Source organism: Lissotriton helveticus, chromosome 7, assembly GCF_964261635.1.
Source record: "Lissotriton helveticus chromosome 7, aLisHel1.1, whole genome shotgun sequence".
Taxonomy (NCBI): Eukaryota; Metazoa; Chordata; class Amphibia; order Caudata; family Salamandridae; genus Lissotriton; species Lissotriton helveticus.
The window spans coordinates 1,192,987,959-1,193,015,010 of NC_136068.1; the positions used below are offsets into that span (position 1 = coordinate 1,192,987,959).

The following is a 27,052-nucleotide window of genomic DNA, read 5'->3' on the forward strand; positions in this document are numbered from 1 at the left end:
TCTTCAAAAAACATCTAAAAACTCATCTGTTTAACAGCGCTACTTGAGATTCCTTTTCTTAAAGCACGTGGTTTCGCTGTTCTTTCCCCCGCGCCAGGATACTCCTCAGTAGCAGAGCGCGCTATAAAATGGTTTAATAATAATAATAATAATAGTACCTCGATTCACCTATGGTGACACCACAAATACCCTAGACTCCGTTGAGTGGCCTTACCTATTCGTTAGTGCAAACAGACCTAAGCTCAAACTTCCTTCGCCATATTCTGCTACTCTGCATCCCGCCCATTGCCATTCTGTGGCTCAATTGAAGGTTGCCAGGCCCGTTCCCAGTAACCTGTGGAACACAACAGGGATACCCACTCTCGCCCATCCTTTTTGCCATAGCGATGGAGCAACTGGCGGCCCAGCTCAGCCAACATCATGCACACTGTGGTCTCTGCTTTATCTCCAGGGGGCTGGTGGTCTCCATGTATGCCAATGACCTCACCCTCTACATTCATAACCCACAAGTGAACCTGGACCCACTGACTTGTGAGATAACGTGCTTTGGTGGATTCTCAGGTATTTTGATTAACTGGCCACAATCTATATTATTCCCCTTTACTGGTGGCACAAAGCACTTCCCTATGGAATGCCCGTTCAAGTGGGCATCTGAGCCAGTACGCTACTTAGGGATCTGGCTCAGTTGTGGACAATCTCTGGAGAGCTAACAATGACGTCACCATGTCCTGGCTTGAAGACCATTCCCATCTGCTCCCACCTGACACTATTGATTGCCAGAAGAATCGCTATAGCAAAGATTGTCATCCTACCATAGTTTTCGCCTCTTTCTCATTCTGCCTACTCGTCTAACAGCCCAAAATTTGCGCCGCCTTTACTCCCAACTTAATCGCACTCACCTGGGCGGGCAAACAGCCCCACATTAAATGGGAGATCCTAACACTACCGCTCACCCACGGCTGCCTCGACGTGCCTGATATGACGCCTTATGCACTATGTGCTCAGGCACAATACTTGCAAGACTGGGTCTACCCAGCTCCCTTCCACCCACATGTGGCTATTGATGCAGCCCAGACGGTGCATTGGCCACTCACCACTGCCCTTTACTTACCTTACAGGGCTCTTAGAGTGGAGGTGGATACTGGTGGGTGCGTGAATTCGGCATGGGACGGTCTGCATAGACGATCCAAATTACCTTATCTGTATGCTCTATATATTCCACTTGGGCGCAGCTGTCGACTACCACCCTTGATGGACATGGGTGCCAGAATACATGTACGAGGGCACAGTCTCACAACCTTCTCTGATCTGTATCCCGAGAACCAATTTCTGCCCCCATTTGAAACTTTCGCTACCTTGCGTCCCATGGTCTTGGAAGCGCTTCTATATCACCAACTCTGAGCTACCTGCCGTGCTCTACACAATATGTTCTCAGCACCTCCCTTGACACTTCTGGCCTTGGAGCATATGCTAACAAACCCATCATCACGCAAACTAGTCAGTAGATTATACTCCATCATGCCCCATATCAGTGTGCCTGCAGCCTTCACCACATGGATGTCGGACATACGGCAGTACTATCTCCCAAGTACATGCTGCGCGTAATACATTTTAAGCTCCTACACTGTCTCTACCGCACCCCAACACACCTTTACAACATCGGGCTCATTGCTGTTTAAAATGTGCATCTCCACAGGCCACCTTCATTCTCTTAACGTGGGGATGCCCTGCTGTGGCAGAGTTCTGGGAAAAGGTATTTTCCTTTCACCGCGCTCCTACAGGCCATGCTCAACTTTCCACAATTCTGGCGCCCTCCTTGGCTCCATCAAAGATGCCCCTGCGGGCCACCGCTGCCTTATTGTTGTGCAGCTACTTTTGCCTAAGTGCAAAGTGGCCATCCACTGGAGCCAACAACCTGCCCCCACTTTGTCCACCTGGCTACGAAATGTGGTGTCCAACTTCTGGGATTTGATTCCTCTGCACTCTCGCCCCAAAGATATCTGATAGCTGTTTCTTGCATACATGTGCCTAAGAGACTCGCCTGCAACCTCGCCACAGGGACCTGAACCAGAGGCTCTCCCTCTGCCCCATGCTTCACAGCACCCCCACCATATGATATAAGACCTCGGACACTTTAACTTAACTACTGAGTTGGATCTCTGTACTTCATTACTGTTTGTTTGTTTATGTTTTAGTGATTTGTATTGCGCGCAACTACCCGGAGGTGTCTCGGCGCATGTGTTTCTCAGGACAGATCACGCTACATGAATCATTGATCGAATAACCTGTTGATCCCACGTCTCTGGTTGAAGAATGCTAGTGTATTACTGGGGATCTGAGTTCACACTGTTGACCATGTTTGCTTGGAGCCACATGTAAAAGAGTAACTGCTTTGATGCTGCCTATGGCTATACACCAAATGGTACTGTGCCCATTCCCCTCCCATCCCCCCAATCCCTCTGCCCATGTTCTGCAGTTGTGACTCTTGTCATGTGTTTTTCATTATAAATGCCAATAATAATTATTTTGGAAAATCCCCATTATGAATCAGTTTGTATATGATAAGTAAATAATAGTTTGAGACGTGAGGCTGTAGATGCACATGCTTTGCATACTCCTGCCATCTAGTGTTTGTTTCGGATGTGTGCAAGTTGTTTTTCTTCAAAGAGGTAATTCGAATCACAACGTAGAGTGACTCCTCCTCTTGGTGATAATGCGCATGGGCATAGAGTCTATTGTTGGATCGTTTTCTTTCCACTGTCCAGTTCTGACGTGTGTCCCTGTGCTCCAGGTTGAGACAGTTACGGGGCTCTGTTTCTGTTGATGCTCAGTTTTGTTTCGATCGAGTATTCCATCTTGTGTATTGAGATTCAGAAAACGTTATCACTAGTCAAATCGATGCGTTTTAACCGCAGCCCTACAGTGCCTCTCCCTGCGGGGGCACCATTTTAATCTACACAAGGTTCACCAGAGTAGGCCCTGCTTTTGATGGAAAGGGTGCCTTTCTGTTTCTGCCTGAATTGCCACACAAAATACCCCTAGACCAAACTCCATCTGGTCTGTAACCTGTGTTTGTCACCAAAACACAGGGGGGAAGGTTGCAAGGCCTGTCTATCTTTCCATTCTAAAAAGACTCTTAGAGGCCGCCAGGCATGTCGGCGGTAAAAGCAGCAGAGCAATATTGAAGACACTTCTGACATAAAGATGTTGGGGACTAGGAATCTTACAGTCCAGGGTCTCTGGGACAACAAACACCAGGGTCTACCACTGGTACGTAATGGAGGAATTCCTCCAGCATCCCCCAGAGGAGCACCAGAAAAGGGGGCAGGAGCTTTAGTCTGAAGGCTATCTCCTGTCCTGCACAGGGGGATCAATACTAGTGTTTTGCTTTGGTGCCAGACCTGGCTAAGCATATCCGTCTTTAAGCCAGAATGTCCCTTTCAACAAAGAACATCTTTTTGGTCCCTAAGTTGATCTGGCCCTCGAAAAAATGAAAAAGGATACGGAGACTGCCAAGTCTATGGGTGCACTTCAGACACATAGTCCTTGTAGCTCTTTTCGCCGCTCCACCTACTGGGCGGGTTGGAGACACACCTGCTCTGATGCCTCTACCTTGCACCAATGTGGCCAGGGTTACCACTCCTCTCACAAGATTACCATAGTCCCCCCTACCCCCCTCCCCCGGAACACTCAACACTTGTCTGGGGACGATTACAGGATTTTTAGCCCACATGGCAATCCATAACATCAAACCAGTGGGTTTGGCCATTATCCAATATGGATATTGTCTGGAGCTCAATACACCCCCATCCCCAGACATTCCACCTTTGACTCAAAGACTCTGGCAAGCTCAGGCAAGCTTATCTCACTCTCATACTAGTGGCTCCCACATGGGCTCGACTGCCCTGGTTCACAACAGAACTAGAACTATCTGTAGTCTCCCACAAGAGGCTTCCCCTCAACCTGAATCTTCTCCCTGAGAACCATGGAGAAATCAGGCACCCAAATCCCAAGGAACTCAACATAGTAATTTGGATCCTGAGATCATCAAATTCGGTTATCTCAGTCTTCCACCAGAATTTATGACCATTCTCAAAGAAGCTAGCAAGCCCTAGAGCATGCTATGCAGCTTAATGGAAAAGATCTGTCTGTTACTGTCATAAGAGTATTAATCCTTTTAATGCTACAATACAAAACATTGTTTGTTACCAGCTGCATCTACAGCTCTCTGGCCTTGCATTCACATCCATACCCTTATATCCGGCTGCAGTGGCTGCCTATCTGCAAAATAGAAAACACCTGTCTTTGTTCAAAGTACCAGTCATCACCGTCTTTATGAAACTGGGTAAGAGAGTAATATCCCCCCCCCCCCCCCCGGGTTCTACCTGCACCTACCTGGTATCTTAACATTGTTCTCACAAGACTTATAGGTCCACCATTGGAACCACTACACAATTTCTATCTTGGAAGGTCACTTTGTTAATTGCCATTACTTCACTCAGACATGTTAGTGAGCTCCAGGCACTAACCTTAGAAAAGCCTTTCTTCCAGCTGTGATACTTTACACCTATCCAAAATTCCTTCCAAAGGTGGTCTCTGATTTCCACCATAATCAGTTGAGTTGCGGTGTTCTTTCCTCATCCAGACTTAGGTGTGGAAAGGGATCTCCATAAATTAGATGTTAAGAGAGCCCTTATGTACTACATTAACAGAATTAAAGACTTTCGCAAAAACCAAGCTGCTCTTTGTTGGCTTTTTGCCCGATCATAAAGGAAAGCCCATATCCAAATCCGGCATTGCCAGGTGGGCAGTTAAATGCATTCAGACCTGTTATGTTAAAACCAAAAGGACTCATCCCCCCTCCCAGCACACTCTACTTGCAAGATAGGGTTTTTTAATGACTTTCCTGGGCAATATCCCACTATCTGATATATGGAAAGCAGCTACATGGTCTACACCACACACTTTCTATAAACATCATTGTGTGCGTAATCTAGCATGCCAACAAACTCATGTAGGCCAGGCAGTGCTATGTGCACTCTTCTCTTTCTAGCACCTGCAACACCCACAGGTTAGCCTCTGCTTTGGTGGGCAGTACTATACAGTCTGTGCAAAGCATGTGAATCGACTGTCACACGTGCCTGGAACGGATTATTTTATTTGCCCTGTAAGCATCTGCTGTAAATTACCATGCGGCAACCCTCCTTCTTGGACACCTGTGGTCGTTGCAGTTCCTTTACCTTTACATATACATGCACATCTCTTTACTTACACTTGCTTTACATTCCATTCTCACCCGCCTGCGGAAAAACAATCAAACAATGGTGTAGATGCCCATAAGCATTATCACCATGAGGAGGAGTCACTCTACCTCGTGACTCGAAAGACTTCTTCGAAGAAAAACAAATTGCACACATCCCAACCCAACACTAGATGGCAGGACTATGCAAAGCATGTGAATCTACAACACCACATGCCAAGAACAGATGTTTACAGGGTAAGTAACAAAATCCATTGTATTCATCTGTTTTGGCGTACTTTCTATGTATCGTTAAATGTTGTTTTGTCTCCCTTTACAGAGGATGTAAAGGCAATGTGTCTTAGAAATGTATAGTTCTTAAGGATACGTGATTGTTCATTAAAATGTGTTTATATGCATTCCATGCAGATGGCCACTGGTCCCAGGAAACTACTCATTAAGGATGTTAGAATATGTTGCAGGACTTGTAGTCTGGAAACTACAGTCAGGACAATAGCTGCTAGTTCAAACCGAGAATAAATAAATGCTGTGGTAAACCATACCAAGTGTACTCCGAGAGCATTGAGTGGACGCTACAAAATATTTGTTTTCCATTTTCTGTTATACGTTTTTACCACTACTATAGACAACTCTAAAATGTTAATAGCTGACCCCTACGAGCTGTGTGCCCATTTTATAGTCTCTTGTTATATTATTTCATTCAGATGAAGACCAGAATATTGTGAAAATTGGAAAGATTTCATTTAACCCCAGAGACATGATTGGACATGGAGCGGAGGGCACCATAGTATACAGGTAAGCTCATATTAGAATTGAGTGCCAGTCGTTTAACCATTTACACTGGAATTAACTGTTGAAATGTGCGTAATTCACACTGTCCACCCTTGTTATGCATTGCTTCCACCAAACGCATCAGGGTTTGGTATGACAATGCAACTATTTAGCCTAGAAATGTTGACTCTCATTTCTTGCTGTTGTATAACTAATCCTTGCACTATGTGAAATATGAACAACATTTGAAGGATGTTGGTATAATAACGTGTAACATTCTAGATGTTTAAATAAATGTAAACCGATACACAAACATGACCGAGATAAAATGCCACCCCTCCCTTGATTTTGCCAAATTATTACTTTAGCCTGATGCTTCCCTGCACGTTCTGCTGCCCTTGCACCTGCTGGCTTCATCTCCTAATGTCTGTGATCCAGCGGCCTATAGGAAATATGTCATAAGCAACGCTACCTAACTCTATAACCTATTACATTAAACACTACTCAAACTCATGGACCCATTAATCAAATATGACATATTTTGACCTACTGAATCAGGTGGCCAAATTAAACTTATATACAACTTATTTACAATTTATATACAACCGCGGTAAAAGATAACATCATTTGAACAAATCCTAACTATTTAAATGACCACCATGGCGATGGCATCTAGCTAATAGTAACCCACACTTCTGAATAATCAAGTCCAGCTTGTTTCCAAAAGTAAGATTTTATTAACTAATTATAGATTGTTGTGAATATAATTTTATAAATGTAATTTTATTAGAATCATAGTGAGCATATTTGAAAACATTTTAGAAAATTACAGTTTTAAGCAAGAAATTATAAATTTAGCATTTCTAAAATCCTAAGCCCCTAACTAAGCTTAATAAATGGAAATGAAGTAAAGTCTTTAAGGGATCTTACGTGTTCCTAGCAAAGTCCGTCAGCACGACACCCTCATCTGAAAGTTGAAAAGCAGCAGCCAGCCCTAACCATAGGGCACGGGTTTTTTATACCTTTCTACGCTAGCTAATCTAAGTAAAGGAACATTTTCTGCAAAAGTCGATGTCCCATTGGTCCGAAAGTGACAAGTCACCCCATATTTCAAAACTTCCATTCTGTCATAGTCTTTGAGACCATTGTCTTTTTTGTACGTGTACGTGTTCCAAAGCTTCCTTAGTTTGCAACAAATTTGAACAAGAGTTCTCACTGGTTACATTTCACTTCCTCGGATGCCAAGTTATCAAACTTTCTTTCTGCCGGTTTCTGACCTTGGCCACGTCCGACAAAAATAATGACAGCGCTTCTTCATTGTTAAGTGAATGTAACTTTCATGGAAAACTTTAGGGTGGACATCGTGCTTCAGGCAGAAATTGAATTCATCTTTTTGCAAACTCGAGCAAACTAGGCCCAAAAGCAGGCAACTTATTTTTCTAGTATAAAACAAACGCAGGAAAAGTATTAATGAAAGAAATATTATTTTATTCTGTTTCCACCCTTTGTTTACTAATAGATTAACCCACCCTATTAGTCTAGTGTTACCTAGCAAGAAGCAAACAAATAAAGCAGCATTTTATATCTACCAGTCTTCAAGAATCCATGAAATCTTATATGCACCTATAATAGTAGAAATAACATCACATAGACAAGGAAAGCAAAACAAGCACATGCCACTTTAAAATTTGCAGCAGTTAGTAATGACAAAAATGAAAACGACAAAATTAATTTATTATTTTTGCACAAACAAAAGATGCAACAATAATGCACGTTTATGAGCACACATGTTAATATCCCCATGTGTAAAGTTTAATCTAGGTTGAGTTAGCATAACATATCACAAATCATTAATACTATTAATTTATATTATGGAAGTGTGACTTCACGAGTTTAAACAAAATTTTGTTTTCTATCTCGCTTCATCAACTCCCTCATCTGGTGATTAACAAATCACCACACCATAACCCAAAATTTGAGAAAATTTAGACTTCTAGGAAAATGATTCAAATTCATTTGAGTTAGTATCTCTAGAAATTTGTTTCTGCAAAATCCTTGCAATTGTCATACTGTGCTCTGTGTAATTCTTGTAACTCAATCTCCCTTTCTTCTTCTTTTTTAAAATTATAAATTCTTCTCTTTTCTTTCATTTGTTTCTTTCTCTTATGCAACAAACAACCAATTTTTGTCAGAACAAATATGAATATTATCACAATCAAAGGTGCCAAAATCTTGCCAAGAATTGAACTTCCAATATCATGGAACCAATTTTTTATAGTTTGAAATCTCTTTGAAAGTCTTTCTGAAAAATCTTCTTCTTCCAATGGAATTATCTCTGAATGCATTTCAGTAATGTTCTTAATATACATCTCAATGTTCTTACTCTCATCAGGAATGTAAGTGCAACAATGTTGCACATGTAAAATGCCGTAGACTCCTCCCTCTTTTGCAAGGAGTATGTCTAAAGCAAGGCGATCTTGAATCACCATAGATCTAATTGCAATGACTTCAACGTTCACTAATTGGAAACCATCAGCTGTATCTGTTGACAATCTGTCAACAATTGTGGACAATTTTCTAATTCTCCCTGCATTCAGGGTTATACCTACTAAAGGTATTACTGCTTCAAAAATATCTCCCAAAATTTCTGTAAAAGTTTCTCTTTTAGCCCTATTTACATAATTGTTAATTTTGAACAATCCTTCTGTATTTCTATCAACATGTAAGATTTTAGGGAAAACAATCCCAACATAACAAGTCCCATACCAGTGGTCAGGAAGGTTGTAGTAAGCTTTGTCACCACAAACAAAATAAATCCCAGGGAAAATTGGATCTTTTCCACCTTTGAATCCCCAACCTCCCAAAATCTGATATGTATCTTCACAATTGCTCGCACCCACAAAATAATTATCAAAAAGTGTATTGTCCCTTCTAATGCAAAGCTTACCACTAATTGGTTTGTCTATGTGAATTGCAGCGTTATCAAGTGTTTTACCATTTAACTTCTCATCCTCTTTTTGCCAGAACTTAGACTTAGTCTGCTTGACTATTTCATTTCTCTTGTAAATTGCTCTCCTTTCCTCAACTAGGTTCAAAAATTTCTTTCCTTCAACACTTAATTTGCAGGTTAGATTGTTTTTGTAAGCATACTCATATGTGAGTTCATTAGCCTTTTTATGTTTATTTAAAGTAGCCTCAATTTTTAAATTAGCAAAAATTTCATCATAATTCGAATAATAATATTCTAAGAATCCAGTTTGATAGAACAGACTAGCTAACACACTACATGTTACACCATATGTAAGAGGAAGCATATTGTATGTCACTCCCTCAGAAACAGGTAATTTAACACAAACATAGCAGTCTTTAGCATTCATTACTTTGACATATTCACTCAAAAGCCTTGTAAATGTATTGCTTGAAAAATCACTAATAGATTTGTCCTGATGAATGTCAGGTTGATGATCAATAACTTTGCCTATTTCACTATGTTTGTTTTGACTAACTGAAGCTTTACTTGTCATGTTTACTTTGTGAAAATCTTTGTTAATTTCAAAAGGAATAACAACAGCTAAAATTAACCAGAACAGAATCAAAATGAGCACACACACCAGAGTCATCCTACAGCATCTCTTAAAAATGGAACACCTTGAAGTACTCTGTTCCATGACGTAAGGCATCTTTTATTATCTTTGCCTTATAAGAAAACAAAAATTATTTTAAAAATGATTTAATTAATTAATTAATTATTTACACCCCCCTTTTAAAAGATTTTTTTTTTTTTTATTAAAACCTTAACAGTGTTTCTTCGACCTTATGTCAAACAATTTTTCTCAGCTAAACAAAATTTCTTCGACCTTATGTCACCTAACAAGATTTCTTCGGCCTTTTGCCAAAATCAAAAACTTAAAAAAAATCCCAATTAAAATCTCTATACTTCAATCATTGTCACTAATCTCTTCAATTTCTTCTTCTTCTTGGCTGCTATCATAAATATCAATAACAGGAGGAATCACTAGATAAGACCACTCAGGAGATTTATATTTCTGATTTGGCTTTATAATCCTCCTTGTCTTTCTTGTCACTACTTCAAATTTTCTTCCAACTTCCTTTTCAGAATCCTTTTGACTACTTATTTCTTCCACCTGTTCCCTCGTTTTTTTGATTAATCTGACTCTCAATCTTCCACCTGGCCAAAAATCTGTTTTTCTCAATTTTCTTTTTGGTTCAGAAACATTTACTTCTGACTTCCAGGATCTCTTCTTTGCACTTCTATTTTCACCATCTACGTCACTTTCTCCAGAATCGTAGTCTGAAACTTCAATGATTGACTCAGGAATTTTTCTATTCGGCAGTTTCACTCTGTCAGGAACTATGCTTTGTCTTCCATCACTGGTACTAGGTAATTCGTCCTCCTCCTCTTCTTCAATTACCTCCAACTTCCCAGTTTCTGGTCTTCCGTTCCTTGCTTCAGAGCTTGTTTTCTGCTTTTCGATACTCTCCTGGTCAGAAATTTCAATTGGTTCAGCTTCTCTGTCTTCAACAGAATTTATTCCATTTATCTTCTTAACTGAATCCTCAGTTGTCTTTCCTTTTAATAGATTCTCTTCTTCTCCAGAATCTATTTCAATAATTTCCAAGTCTTTTCTTTTCAACTTTTCATTCACAGGTACATGTTCCAGATGTCGACCTCCCTGTCGATCTTCAGAATCTGGATTTGTTTCACTTTCTACTTCGGAATCAGAATCTTCCGTAGTATCACTCTCATCATCAGAATTTTCAGGAGTAGGCACTGGAATAGTATGACTAGGATGGATCCACCTTTTCAATCCTCTGCACTTTACAGCATTTGTAGTGACCAGAATAATTTGTCTAGGCTTCTGCCACCTAGGAACCAGACAATTTCTTCTTCGGTGTACTTTTGTTCTGACCCAATCACCAGGTTTCAAATCATGTGTCTGAACTTTTTCATTTGATTGTGCTTCAGTTCCCACCTGATTAGACACAGAAGTTACTATATCAGATAACCTTTTACAGTAATCCAAAATAGCACTGTCATTTATACTTAACAATTTGCCTACAGGTACAAAAGCTTGTCTCATGACTCTTCCCATGAGAATTTCATGAGGGCTCAAACCTGTCTTTTTATCAGGTGTACTTCTTAATGACATTAAGACAAGTGGAAGAGCATCAGTCCACTTTACACCAGTTTCTAGACACATTTTTCCAATTCTGTTTTTTATTGTTCCATTAATCTGTTCTACCACCCCAGATGCCTCTGGTCTGTATGCACAGTGTATTTTCTGCTAAATATTCAATGCCTCACATATCAGTTTCATAAGTTTGTTATCAAAATGGCTTCCTCCATCACTCTCAATAGTGACTGGAAAACCTTACCTTGGAATAATTTCTCTGAGCAGCAGTTTTGCTACTGTAATTGAATCACAATGTCGTGTAGGAAAAGCTTCTACCCATCTTGAAAACAAACAAACAATCACAAGAACATATTTCAAACAATTGTGTAGAGGCATCTCAATGAAATCCATCTGCAACCTGGTAAAAGGACCACCCTCTCGACCAATTACCCCTGTTCCTACAACTGATTTTCTGTTTGGGTTCATTTGTTGGCATGACAAACACCTTTGACAAAAAGATTCTGCAATCGTTCTGAATTTTGTGTTAAACCAAGTCTCACGAAAAAGTCTGATCATAGCATCTCTTCCAAGGTGAGCTGGACCATGATATAATCTAGCCATGTCAGCAATCAAACAATTTGGTAAAACTATTCTACCAACTTTGTAAGTCCACACTCCATCCTCATCACGTGGTCTACATTCTGCTCTCAACCATAAATCTTTTTCCTCATCATCTGCTTCATTTTGTAAGTCCCTGATTTCCTGCCATGTCTCTACAGTTGTTGTTAGCATCAATGAATTTGAATCACATTCTTTACTTTTTTCCCGATTGTATGCGCGACAATTTTTCGCACAATATTTAGCAGTTTCATCTGCATAGGCATTGCCTTTTGAAATATAATCCACTCCTTTTGTATGTGCAGCACACTTTACAATTGCAATCTCTTTAGGCAATTGTATACCATCAATCAATCTTTTAATAAAAACTGCATTTTTAATTGGTGACCCTGCTGAAGTTAAATAGCCTCTCTGGGACCAGAGCTGTCCATAATCATGCACAACTCCGTACCCATATTGACTATCAGTAATGATGGTAACTCTTTTATCTTTTGATAATTCACAAGCACGAATCAAAGCAATCAATTCAGCCACTTGTGCTGAACGAATTCCCTCAAGACATGATGCTTCTTCAACATCTGCAACTGTACAAACTGAGTACGCTGCTTTCAAAACACCTCCTTCTGTCCTCAGACAGGAGCCATCCACAAAGTAGACGACATCTGATTCAGGCAAAGGTACATCTTTAATATCCTGCCTTGGTTTGGTGCAAAATTCCATGACATCCAAACACTCATGTTCCACTTCATTCTCATCAACGATTTCTGAATCAGGTAATACAGTAGATGGATTTAAATTCAAGCATCTTGAAATGGAAACATTGTCTGCTCCTAGAATGATTTTCTCATATTTTGTCAATCTACTGCTGGTTAAATGTTGAGTTTTACCTCTTGTCAGTAATATTTCAACTGAATGAGGCACAAAAACTTTCACAGGAAATCCCATTATGATTCCTTCGCTCTGTTCAAGACTAACACTAGTAGCTGCAACTGCTTTCAAACAACCTGGTAAGGCTTTTGCTACAGGATCAAGAACTGCAGAGAAATATGCAATGGGTTTCTTCAAATTCCCATGTCTCTGAATTAACACAGACAATGCACATCCTTCTCTTTCACTACAATACAGTTCAAAGCCTTTCTCATAATTTGGCATGCCTAAAGCAGGAGCTTGACATAAGCTCTTTTTCAAATTCTCAAAACACTCCAACTCAGCTTCATTAAGAATAATTGGATCTTTAACATCAGACTTAGTAAGTCTCTGCAGTGGTTTTGCAATTACTGAAAATCCACTTATCCATTGTCGACAATAGCCAACCATTCCCAGAAACATCCTAACCTGTCTCTGTGTTCTCGGTGGCTGCATTGCCTGAATCATTTTTATTCTCTCAACTGTCACCTGTCTTTTCCCTTTAGCAATTCTATGACCAAGATATTTCACTTCTTGTTTACAAAACTGCAATTTTGCTGGAGACACTTTGGCCCTCATCGGCAAGATGGTTCAGAAGTATTATGGTGTCTGTCACACAATTTTCTCTTGTTTTAGCAGCAATCAACAAGTCGTCGATATACTGCACCAACGTTGACCTGCCAGGTAAATCTAAATCTTCCAAAGATCTTTTTAACAGCTCATTAAAGATAGAAGGACTCTCTGTATACCCCTGAGGAATTCTACACCATGCGAGGGTCCTACTCTGGAATCTGAAAGCAAAAATTTCCTGACTCTCTGGATGTAAAGGAACAGTAAAGAACGCATTGCAAAGATCAATGACAGTGTACCATTCAGCATCATGTGGAATCTGATACAAAATAACTGCTGGATTTGGAACTACAGGACAACATGGAACTACAATTTGATTAATTTTTCTCAAATCTTGAACGATTCTGTACGTTCCATTCGATTTCTTAATTCCCATGATCGGTGAATTACAAGGACTACTCCCAATTTCCTTTAAAACACCTTGTTTAATGAATTTTTCAATCACAGGTATAACTCCCTCAATTGTCTCCGCTTTCATCTTGTACTGAGGAATATTAGGAAATTCTATTCCCTGCTTCAATGTAATTTTGACTGGATCGACATGTTTCATCAGACCCATCTCATTTCCAGTCAAATCCCAAATTTCAGATTTTACTGTATTTTTGAGCTCCTCCGGCAGAATTTCTTTTTCAAATGTGGGAAACAATTTTGATTCCTCTGATTCCATCAACATCATTGTCATTCTGTACAGGCCATCTTCTTCTATTGTTTGCAATTCAACCCCATCAGGAGAACAATATATTCTGCAATTCATTTTGCACAATATATCTCTGCCTAATAAATTTACTGGACTACTATTACAAACCACAAACCTGTGTTTGTCTTTAAAATTTCCAATTTCGACCGGTACCGGGTCAGTTAGGTCAGTCCTGATCTGTTTATTACTTACTCCGACAACTTGGATGGTTTCCCCAGAGAGAGGTAGGTTTTCAATTTCTACTGATCTAACAGTAGAACGGGTAGCACCAGTGTCCACTAGAAAAGTGATGTCTACATCATTAACTTTCCCGTTTACAAAAGGACCAGACTGGTCAACCTCAAGAGTGGCACCAATAACACACTCTTCCCCCTCTCTCGGGCACCGTCAGAAATAATCATCAGAGTCACTTCCCTGTCCTTCTGTTAACAAAAACTGTTGTGAAGCATTTTGCACAGTTTGCCTTTGGGATTTTATTACCTGTTCATCTCCTTGAAATCCCACACCAGAATTATATTTTTGTATTCCCCAGAATTAGGAAAAGGAGGCTCTGGCAATTGATTCTGCTGGTGATTCACCTGATGCTGCAGCTGTCGCTGAAGATTTAACTCATTAATACTCTGTTGTAACTGTAGCTGTCGCTGCAGATCAACATCATTCTGCATCTGTGGATTTAACAATGGATTTTTTAAATTTCTTGGTGGTTTCTTACATTCGTCTCTCCAATGTCCAATCTCGTCCCAATTAAAACAAGGCAATTTTTGTTTCATCTCTTCGATTTTAGGATTAAATTTTCTGATAATATTATTACCCTTAAATTTTCCTTGCCCAAGATTTGAATTTGTAGACTGAACAAAATTTGTGTTTTTATTTCCAAGATTAGCAATTTGTTGCTCAGCCACTTTCACTTGAGCCCACATTGCCTTTTCCTTGAGTTTCTTTTGTCTCACTTCTAATTCATCACTACAGTATTTTGCTTTTCTCAAAATGTCATCAACAGAAAGAGCTTGCCATCCGACAATACTGTTCCTAATCATATCAGCAATTTCTGGTTTCAAACCATAAACAAATCTGTAGACGAAATGACTCATATCTTTTTCGTCTAGTTTTTCATAGCCACTGTATTGTTTAAAAATCAACAGTAACCTTTCATAAAATGAATGAACTGATTCCTTTGGTTCTTGGTTTGTCCTTTCTATTTTAACCCAATCAACCTCTTTAGGCGGAATTTTTTCTTTTAACCAGTAAATCACTCTTTCATAAAAATCCATTACAATCGGATTAGGAGCACCTGTTTCTTTTATTCGTTCAGGTTCTACTTTTGGCCAACTTATGGATATTTTACATTCTGTCCAAAGATCCGATGGGACAACAATGTCAAAAAATCCATCCAGATCAATCCACAGAACCTTTGAGACTTTGATGAACCTGTCTACCTGTCTATACCACTCAACAGGTTTCTCTCTCAGCCTCGGAAAATCATTTGTAAATAGTAGTATGTCCTGTCTTGACCAAGGGACATGAACGTACCCTCCACCAGCAATCTCTCTCATTGGAAATTGTTTTGACAATTTTTCTAATTTCTCATCTTCCTTCTTTCTTGTCCATTTAACTCTCCACTTACTCAACTCTCCCAGTTTTTTGATATAAACAATTAAATCTTTTATGTGCATTATTCTTCCCATTGAGTTCAAATTCTCAATGTCATTCTCTGAAAAATCTAATCTGTAATGTTTTGCAAAATTCTTTTGCCTGCTCAAATCAATTTCAAGTTCTGCTGCCAGTTCATCCAACTGATTATATTTGTTTTTCGTTTTCCACTGAATACTCTTGCAAATGAACAGAAGTTCATCATCTCGATAAAATTTTAAACTGTCAGGACCAATTGTACCAATTATTAATTCTTCCAAATTTGCTTTTAATTTAGCAACATCAAGTTTAGGTTTTGTCACTCTGACTTCAGAATACTCAGCATCAGATTCTGCACCCATCGGTGATTTAGGAAATGAATCCTCATTAAAAGTTAGATTAGGCATTCTCGTTTTTGAAGAATTAATTTTTGAAATGTCTGAATAACAATTTTCGGCAACCTTTTGAATTTCTGCATTTAAAGGGATAGTCAAACCTGGCTTATTTATTTCTCTTTGCTCAAAGACAGGCTGAACAGGACCAATCGTTACTGGAACTGTCACAGCTTCCATGCCTTTTGTTATTTGTCGAACTAATTCTTCTTTTGATCGTAAATACTCAGAAGAATTTCCAGCTTCCACATTTCTGACTTCTCTCACATAATTTTTTGGAGCTTCCCTTTCTCTTGGGATTAATGAAAAATGTCTACCTTCAATACAGACATCTGCATTTGTTTCAGTTTCAAATTTTCTTGGAGTTTCAAAAGATTCAGAATTATTTGGATAAATCTTAGAAGAATCATTAACTGGAGGTGCACTCGGTGTGATTTCTGTAGAAACCATCGGAGTAGACCATGACCTAGGAGGTCTCAAAGGCTCATTCCTTTTATTAGAAGTGTAAATTTCTTCTAAAACTGTATCTTCAGTTTCACTCTCTACAGAAGCATTATTTTTCTTTTCAGTTCTTTTTTCACCAGGAGAACCTAAAACCATCTCTCTAATTAAATAGAGTCCCTCACTCATACTTCCTTGTCCCCACATTCGCATCCTGTCTTCATGTGTTTCTCTTCTATAACTTGGAGTTTTAGGAGGTCTTTTAATTCCACTTGCTTCTCATTGTAATTGAAGCATCTCATCCTCCCATTCGACTAAAGCTTCAAATTGAGTAGGTCTCGGTTTTGGAATAAGAGCATTCATTTTCTCTCTCAAATTTTTCAAAACCTTTACGTTAAACGAACCATCATCAGGCCAAGCCATAACACCATCATCCTTAGTGTAGTGTTTCCAAATATCAAACCACAAAACAGTATGATAACCATATTCACCTTCCATATATGCTGCAGGTGTTTTGTACTTATGAAGTAATTTACCACCTCGCGTTTCGATTTTCTTGTCAGGTGAGATAAAAAATTTTAGCTTCTGAAATAACGTTGGCTTTTTCTCAACATGTTTAAAATGATAACTCATTTTTAAAATTTAAATTTAATTAACAATTTTGTTCGTAAAATATTTCCGGGATATTCCGTACAGCTATCCAATCCGTGCGCGAAACACACTAACAAGCCAATGAGAGTTGAGCCACGTCACTATTTTGTTCAACCAATAGATGTGGAATTTTTCTGAAAAGCCAATTAGCTTACAGCTTGTCAGAAACTCAAGAACCAATCAGAACACAGTTAGTGACGTATATCACCCAATCACAGCGCGGCTCTGTGACGTACACAGTAGCTGCGGTTTCTCACTTCTCTCCCTCAGCGCTCACCCCTCCTTCACAAAATCTTTTCACAGCGCCATTTTAAAAACGCTCTTTCAGTGAAAATTAATTTTTAACAACGACAAGAAAGACTCATCTGTCTGTTTCTCTAAAAAGTGATAGAATTTCAATCACTCAAATATTCTCTTTCTCGGAATAGAAGGCGCTATTCCCATAGAATATACAATTGTCAGTACAGTAATCTTTTTACTCTACCCTTCAAACAAGTAATTATGAACTCATTTTCCTCAGAACGCACAACTAAGTGACTGTTCGAAAGTTCCACTTGAACATAATTTACAAAACAACCTCGCACTTTCACACGGAAAAAGTCCCTAAATTCAAACACACATGAAATTCGTACAGGACTCTCACCTGTTTATAGAAATCATGCACCGTTAGTAGAATAACGACGTTATCCGTACAGGACTTTCACCTGTTTATAGATATAAAACATGTACCCCTACAGGACTCTCACCTGTTTATAGATAATCATGCACCGACGTTACCCTACCCCTCATTCGAGCTCGAATATATACTAATACTTTTATCACAGTGAGTTTTATAACAGGTTCTCAGTCCCTATACTCATGCTGTTCAAATTTCTTAGATAATCCTCACTATACAACATTTACACCTAGCCCTAACGTGTGTTGCACGGCCACAACACCTGTGATACACGGCGATATCACTACTCTGAAACAGATCAAATGCCCTGTGTGACTACCTTCTCATCACACAATCTGTACCGGTACGACTCACATATAGCACAAAAACGAACTTAACATGTGTTACACATCGATCCTATATTTATACCATAACACATTGGTTACCTTTAGCAACCATCAATCTCTGCTACCAGAAGAATTGATCCAGCGGCCTATAGGAAATATGTCATAAGCAACGCTACCTAACTCTATAACCTATTACATTAAACACTACTCAAACTCATGGACCCATTAATCAAATATGACATATTTTGACCTACTGAATCAGGTGGCCAAATTAAACTTATATACAACTTATTTACAATTTATATACAACCGCGGTAAAAGATAACATCATTTGAACAAATCCTAACTATTTAAATGACCACCATGGCGATGGCATCTAGCTAATAGTAACCCACACTTCTGAATAATCAAGTCCAGCTTGTTTCCAAAAGTAAGATTTTATTAACTAATTATAGATTGTTGTGAATATAATTTTATAAATGTAATTTTATTAGAATCATAGTGAGCATATTTGAAAACATTTTAGAAAATTACAGTTTTAAGCAAGAAATTATAAATTTAGCATTTCTAAAATCCTAAGCCCCTAACTAAGCTTAATAAATGGAAATGAAGTAAAGTCTTTAAGGGATCTTACGTGTTCCTAGCAAAGTCCGTCAGCACGACACCCTCATCTGAAAGTTGAAAAGCAGCAGCCAGCCCTTCCCATAGGGCACGGGTTTTTTATACCTTTCTACGCTAGCTAATCTAAGTAAAGGAAAATTTTCTGCAAAAGTCGATGTCCCATTGGTCCGAAAGTGACAAGTGACATGTCACCCCATATTTCAAAACTTCCATTCTGTCATATTCTTTGAGATCATTGTCTTTTTTGTACGTGTTCCAAAGCTTCCTTAGTTTGCAACAAATTTGAACAAGAGTTCTCACTGGTTTCATTTCACTTCCTCGGATGCCAAGTTATCAAACTTTCTTTCTGCCGGTTTCTGGCCTTGGCCACGTCCGACAAAAATAATGACAGCGCTTCTTCATTGTTAAGTGAATGTAACTTTCATGGAAAACTTTAGGGTGGACATCGTGCTTCAGCCAGAAATTGAATTCATCTTTTTGCAAACTCGAGCAAACTAGGCCCAAAAGCAGGCAACTTATTTTTCTAGTATAAAACAAACACAGGAAAAGTATTAATGAAAGAAATATTATTTTATTCTGTTTCCACCCTTTGTTTACTAATAGATTAACCCACCCTATTAGTCTAGTGTTACCTAGCAAGAAGCAAACAAATAAAGCAGCATTTTATATCTACCAGTCTTCAAGAATCCATGAAATCTTATATGCACCTATAATAGTAGAAATAACATCACATAGACAAGGAAAGCAAAACAAGCACATGCCACTTTAAAATTTGCAGCAGTTAGTAATGACAAAAATGAAAACGACAAAATTAATTTATTATTTTTGCACAAACAAAAGATGCAACAATAATGCACGTTTATGAGCACACATGTTAATATCCCCATGTGTAAAGTTTAATCTAGGTTGAGTTAGCATAACATATCACAAATCATTAATACTATTAATTTATATTATGGAAGTGTGACTTCACGAGTTTAAACAAAATTTTGTTTTCTATCTCGCTTCATCATCTGATGTCCACTTCCTGAACCTGTAGTATGCTCTGGGATATGTTTTGGTTGTCTGGTGATTCAATAACACTCATTGTTTTTGTTTCCATCTCCTTAGGGGTCGGTTTGATAATCGAGATGTTGCAGTGAAACGAATTCTCCCAGAATGCTTTAGTTTTGCAGATCGGGAAGTGCAGCTGCTCCGGGAGTCCGATGAATACCCAAATGTTATTCGGTATTTCTGTACCGAGAAAGACCGGCAGTTCCAGTACATTGCCATTGAGCTATGTGCTGCCACTTTGCAGGAGGTAGGGGCGAAAATAATGTGTTCCATCTTCAGCAACCATCTTTTGTGTGTCCGTTGATTGACTTTGTTGAAGGTTGTTTTACTCTTGGACCGGTCTCTGTATGCACCCAACCTCAAAAGATGCTGTATCTATTTAGCCAGATTTAGCAATAAGTTAAATATGTGTTTCTCTCCTTGTGTTTTAGTATGTTGAACTTGAGAACTTTAATCGTCATGGGTTGGAACCCATAGAGTTATTGCAGCAGACGATGTCCGGACTTGCTTATTTGCATTCTCTCAATATAGGTGAGAATCTGCCTACAACATTCTTTTGTCCGTAGCCTCTGTTCGTTATATTAGTCGTAAATCACTCAGCATTGGTAGTCCACTTATTTCCTGATTTGCTGAGTGTGTGCAAGGTGGAGCTAGAATGTAAGTGTGGCACTAAGCCCCGTTCGTCAATTTAAGAAAAAGGCGTAGCAAAAAGTTTATTTAGTTTGCCATTGTAGAATGCACCATCTATTTGTCTCCTGGGGCTATTAGTATTCATATACAGGTTCTCACAACTCGCATTTTCTCGCATCGTATTTTCATGAGTGTACTTAGATGGTTTGTCACAAGCTACAAGCCATGTATTAAATGCATATGTTTTGGTTCTGTTGCTGACCGTTCCAAGTTGCATGTTGCTGGACACTTGGCCCTTTAATAACAATCTGCGCTCACTCTGCTGGATTAGTGCTGCGCTCTCCAGCAGGTGTTTTCAGATGTAGTGCAAAAAAAGGTTATTTTGTGCATATGGCCATCGTCTTCCTCCTCATCGGCTACAGCTATGAATATGTTCTGAGGGGCACAACAGCGTTTGCTGAGCCTTCGTATTGATCTGTAGGTTGCACCTCATTTTGAGGTACCCTCATCAACATTTCAGAGAACTCTTTCTTCAGGCTTTCTTGTATGTTTTATAACCTCAAGGTACAGCGTCTAGCTTCAGTATTTAAGACATTAACTATTTGCAAACTGTCATAGAGCTTTTAAAGTACTCGAAAAACTTCCTAGAACTAACAGCGTTTGTATTAATCTGACTTCAAGTAAATACCCTGAAAAACCTTGCATGTCATCATATTCATCTTTGCCTATTTAGTTTTAGCTGTTGTCTTTTCAGGGATCTGGGCGTTTGTTCCTCACTACTTCTGTAGTAGGGGATCTCTGTGTATAGTCATAATCTGTGAATAGTCTTGCCCATGTGCGTGGACCTCAGAGCAATCAAAATAGTCTCTTAAGTTGTCCTCTTCTGCAGTCCTGCATAGACACTTAAGAGAAAATCAAAGACAAATAATGCAGCCTGAAGTTAACAAGGCTACACTGGCCAGTACTTCTGAAGTGAAAAGGGTAGCCAGAAATATCAAAATGTAACCTTTTGGTAATTTTCACCCCTAGAGAAACTCCCCTTCACAAAAATCCTTTGTCATGATAGAGAGGAAGGACTGGACAGACAAGCCCCATAGGCTGCCATTATGTGTCTGTAAATGGACTGGACAAAGAGAGCCGCAGACTGGATTCTGCAGAGAGGAAAGTCGGCAGCACTGCAGCCACTGCAATGAAGGCAGCAAGCTCGACTGCCCTCTGGGGCCGATATGACTGCTCCTTGTGGGAGTATCTCCAACAGTTTGTTGAACTCCTCCCTAGGGACAAACGTGGAGACTTTCAGGAGGTCCTCAATGAGGGGATGATGGATTCAAACCAGATCATCAATGTGGCTGCGGACACCTCCCTCCTGGCAGCACATGAGTATTGTCATGGGGTGACTGCGACGTCACTCATGGTTGCGGCTTACCTCCCTGAAGCCGGAGGCCCAGCAAAGGATTGCTAACCTGCCCTTTTCGGGTGCCACTCCCTCTGGTGCCCATGCGGACGAGGAAATGGCTCGCATGAAGGCAGAAGTGGAGACACTCAAGGCTGTTGGCTTGGAGAAGCCTAAAGAACAGTGCAAGACTTTCCGTCCCTATCAACAACGCTATTCTTCACAGCGTTTCCAACGCGGGCAGGGTCGTCAGGCTGGACAACAGCAACAACAGCAGTTTCAGCGGCAGCCCTTCCAGAGGCGTCAAAGGGGCAGAGGCAACCAACAGTCCACATCAGGGACTAAGTGCCCGGCAGGGTCTCAGCCCTGAGGGATTACTTCCACCTCTTCTGTTACCCACCCTGTTGGGGGGAAGCATTCAGAACTATCTGGCAGAGTGGAGAAAAATAACTCCGGACAAGTGGGTGCTGAATATTGTTTGCAATGGATACAGTCTACGTTTTGTCAGCCCTCCTCCAGCTATTCCACCAGTTCGTTCACAATGCCTGTTGCACGTACTTCAAGTGGAGGCCGATACCCAGTTCAGAAAAAGGGCGATAGAACTGGTTCCTCCTCCTCAAAGAGGAAAAAGACTGTACTCCAGGTTCTTTCATGTGCTCAAAAAAGACAAAAACTAGTCCAGACCCATTCTGGATTTGCGACAAGCAAACAAATGGATTAGCAAAGAGACGTTCCGCATGATGTCCCTGCCCCAGATTTATCCTCAGTTGCATCAAGGGGACTGGCTATGTGCCATAGATCTGCAAGACGCGTACTTCCCTGTACCCATTGCAAGGAAACATTGGAAATTCCTGTGGTTCCTGGTCAGCAAGAATCATTACCAGTACACAGTTCTGCCGTTCGGACTGAATTCTGCGCCGAGAACTTTTTCGAAATGCATGGCGGTAGTTGCGGCACACCTGAGGAAGAACAAGGTGTTCGTCTATCCAGACCTGGACGACTGGTTAATCAAAGCATCCACACTCCAGGAAGCGCAGCTTCATTTTAACAGGACGGCCGTTTTGTTGAACCAGTTGGGTCTCCACATCAACATGTCAAAGTCTGTACCGACACCTGTTCAGTGTCGGCAGTACCTGGGAGCCTCCATCGATACGCTCAGGGCAAGCGTGTGTCCTTCTGAAGGATCGATAAGCGTCTCTTCTCCGAAGGCTCAGGCTCTGATGTCCATTCTTTTGGCAACGGTGTGGACGGTGTCCTCTCTCCTGGGGTAGATGGCCTTGTGTATCTTTCTCACTCCGCATGCACGCCTACATATGAGGCCGCTGCAGGAATGTCTGGAGGATCAGTGGGACCAGAAACGAAGGAGCTGGGAGGACAGGATTCAACTGTCCCAAAACGCCGCCCAGTCCCTGAAGTGGTGGTGTTCACCAGTCAATCTCCTCAAACCGATTCCTTTCCACAAAGAGATACCGACTCAGACCATTGTGACGGATGCGTCTCTCCACGGCTGGGGAGCGCATTCAGACCATCTCCAGATACAAGGCACGTGGTCACAGACTGAGTCCACTTATCACATCAATTTTCTGGAACTCAGAGCTGTTCATCTAGCGCTGAAGGCATTCCACCCGTATTTTCGGACCAGTTCCCTGCTTGTACAGACGAAGAACACAACAACAATGTATTACTTCAACAAGCAAGGGGGCTCGAGGTCGCGCACACAGTCTCAGGAAGCACAAGCGATTTGGTACTGGCTGTTGGCCAGGGGACTGACGATAACGGTGACCCATCTGCCAGGTGTGCAGAATGCTCAGGGAGACGCGCTCAGCAGGCTCGTTCAAGAAAATCACGAATGGGTCTTAAACGACGAGGTGTTAAGAGACATCTTCGCAAGGTGGGGTTTTCCAGACATCGATCTGTTTGCCACTGCAGAAAACAGCAAATGCAGAGACTTCGCCTCCAGGTTTTACCAACCAGGGACGCTGGGGAATGCACTGTGGATCAACTGGTCGAACAGCTTTATCTAAGCTTTTCCACCCATTCCCCTGATCCCGGCAGTGTTGAGCAAGCTTTCCCAGTCCAGGGCCAGGATGGTCCTCATTGCTCCAGAATGGCCTCGGCAGTGGTGGTTCACCGACCTCCTACACCGGTCTTCCCTGCCGCATCTTCGACTTCCGTGTCGGCCCGACTTTCTCACGAAGTTCGGAGGGCAGATGGTGCATACTAAACTCTCGTCGTTGAGTTTGGCAGCATGGCTCCTGAGCTAGTGCAGTATGGACATTTAAACCTGCCTCAGACCTGCATGGAGATAATAAGAGGCAAAAAGACCTTTTACAAGGACTTCCTATGCATACAAATGGAAGAGATTCTGCATTTGGTGCACGTCTATGGGTGCAGCCCATACATCCTGCAAAGAGGATGTCATCCTTTCATACTTGCTGCATTTGGCTCAATCTGGCCTTAATTTTCATTCCATTAAGGTTCACCTAGCAGCTTTAACTGCGTATAGGAAATGCCCTTCACTAACTTCCTTTTTCCAAATCCCAGTTATCAAAGATTTTCTGGAAGGTTTGAAGAAGGTGTTTCCTTCCATCAGGCGTCCTTTGCCTCCGTGGGAGCTGAATGTGGTGCCGTCTAGACTAATGAAGGAGCCTTTTGAGCCTATTCATAAGGCTTCTCTATAGCATCTATCCTGGATAGCAGCTTTCCTTGTGGCTATAACATCGGCTCGCAGGGTGAGTGAGATTCAGGCTCTCTGCTGCCAAGAGTCCTACACTGTATTTCATGCATCCATAGTAGTGATGAGAACTCACCCAAAGTTCCTTCCTAAGGTGGTGTCAGATTTCCATGTGAATCAAACTATCACTTTGCCTACGTTTTTTGAGAATCCTTCCTCTCCGGCGGAGAGGTCCCTTCATTCCCTTGACGTGAGAAGGGTGTTGAAATTTTACTTAGATAAGACCAAGGAGATTTGTAGATCGGATCAATTATTTGTTTATTATGGATCAGTCAGGACGGGGCATGCTACCTCTAAACAGTCCATCTCGAGGTGGATTGTGTCCTGTATACAACTGTTACCAGAAAGTTAACAAGACTCTAGGGGGTAAGCCTAAGGCTCACTCAACCAGAGGCAAAGCTGCTACAGCAGCTTTGCTGCGTAATGTTCCCATTGCAGACATCTGTAGGGCTACCACTTGGAAGCCTGTCCATACCTTTGCTAAGCATTACTGCCTGGACTATGATGCCAGAGCAGATGCTCAGGTTGGGCAGGCTTCGCTGAGAAATGTATTTGCACAGTAGTGATTTTGTCTGTTTCTTCCACAGCTGGGTTGGTTTGTTTGGAATGGGCTTGCCTTTCTATTCACAGATTATGACTATACACAGAAATCCCCTACTACAGAAGGAGTAGTTTCTTCCCTGTAACTCCAGTTCTGTAGTGGGGTATCTCTGTTATAGTCATAAGCCACCCGCCCTCCTCCCCGGTGGATGAAACGATAATATCCTGAATGCTACAGGCCTGGCTTTATAGACCTTCAAAAAGAACTGAAAGTAACTTGACTTTGGCTGTGCATCATGGGATACCGAGGGTCTCTGGATGGTTCCTTAAAGGCACGGTACCCATTTACAGACACATAATAGCAGCCTATGGGGCTTGTCTGTCCAGTCCTTCCTCTCTATCATGACAAAGGAGTTTTGTGAAGGGGAGTTTCTCTAGGTGTGAAACTTAGCAAAAAGTTACATTTTGATATTTCTGGCTATCCTTTTCACTTCAGAATGAAGTACTGGCCAGTGTAGCCTTGTTAACTTCAGGCTGCATTATTTGTCTTTGATTTTCTCTTAAGTGTCTATGCAGGACTGCAGAAGAGGACAACTTAAGAGACTATTTTGATTGCTCCGGGGTCCACGCACATGGGCGGGACTATTCACAGATTATGACTATAACAGAGATACGTCTACTACAGAACTGGAGTTACAGGTAAGAAACTACTCCTTCTATTTATTGAATATAATGTCTTGCAGATTTCCTAGTCAAAAAGCCTAAAGCCAGCTCCTGGAGGGAGAAAAAGGAGCTTTGTACCAGAGTCCAATGCTTGGCTGTCCATGTTCGAAAGAAGAAAAATCTAAGCATAAGAAAAGCGACATTACCCTGCTTACATGGCAAACGCAACGAACACTGGGTCCATACTTTCACCGCATGTAGAAGTACCAGCACAATGCTATATTTGGTACAAGATCTTTAAGTAGTTGTAGAAAGTTGGACTATTATTTGTAGGGGTGACTACCCACCCTGTATAGGACTGGGACAGAAAAAAATCCTGGGCACCTAATTATAAGTGGCCCCCATTGGATAGCTAAATAAGTAGCCCATGTTTGCAAATTTGGACAGTTTTGAACTTGTAATGACATGCACAGTATGCAAGACTGCATGGATTTGGGCTTGCTTCAGGCAATGTTTGTTTTAATATCGGGTGAATCAATATTAAAAACTGGCCCAGCATACCGAAAAACAGGCTTATAAACAGCCAAACAAATGGCTCAGCAAGCTGATCTGTCAGACTAGCCCACTGGGCAGTGCCGGATTGCCATATTGGCCTGTACGACCATTTACCCACCTCAAGGGAAATCACAACTTTCGTCAGGGTGAACCCTCAGTCACTAAATTAACCTGAGCTCAACTCCCTGGTAGTTATGGCACTGACCAGGCAGGCTAGATTTAGGGCAATGTGTAAAGTATTTATTCAGTACCAAAGCAGTAATACATTCGGAATGCAAAACAATAAAAATCCCAAACGAAATTAGAACAATAGAGTCAAATGTAATAAACAAACTCACACCAAAATGACAAATTTCCAAATAGGGGAACGGGAGATACAAGTTTTTAAAGTTTTAGGTAGAAATAGCTCCAAAAAGCACAAAACAGCGATGATCAGTCGTTGTTGTAGACCAGGACCAAGGTGCAATTTGAGGCCAACAGTAATGGAGCACTGGTAGTACACCAACCAGGTTCGTCCTGGTCAAAGATTTTACCTTTTGATTTAGTCTTTTAAATCCCAACTAACACAACGGAGTACACTTCCAGGACCCCAGGGACAACAGGGGAGGCACCTAGAGGCACACAAGCTATCAGGCAGAGGTCAGCAGAAAGGTCCAGTTCAGATCCGATTGACAGCTCTGTACTTCCAGGAAACGGCCTCTTGCAGCTTGTTGTCTCCCTGTAGCAACACA

At 40.9% G+C, this 27,052-nt stretch overlaps 1 protein-coding gene across 2 annotated transcripts in view; it reads left to right on the forward strand.

Moving 5' to 3' along the window:
* ERN1 (endoplasmic reticulum to nucleus signaling 1) overlaps window positions 1-27,052 on the forward strand; it is a 673,999-nt gene that overhangs the window by 493,885 nt on the left and 153,062 nt on the right. For both annotated transcript variants that reach the window (XM_078654351.1, XM_078654350.1), the window contains exons 14-16: window positions 5,965-6,055; window positions 19,864-20,053; window positions 20,238-20,337. In XM_078654351.1, the coding sequence (XP_078510477.1) occupies window positions 5,965-6,055; window positions 19,864-20,053; window positions 20,238-20,337 (381 nt within the window). The remainder of the gene's footprint in view (window positions 1-5,964; window positions 6,056-19,863; window positions 20,054-20,237; window positions 20,338-27,052) is intronic.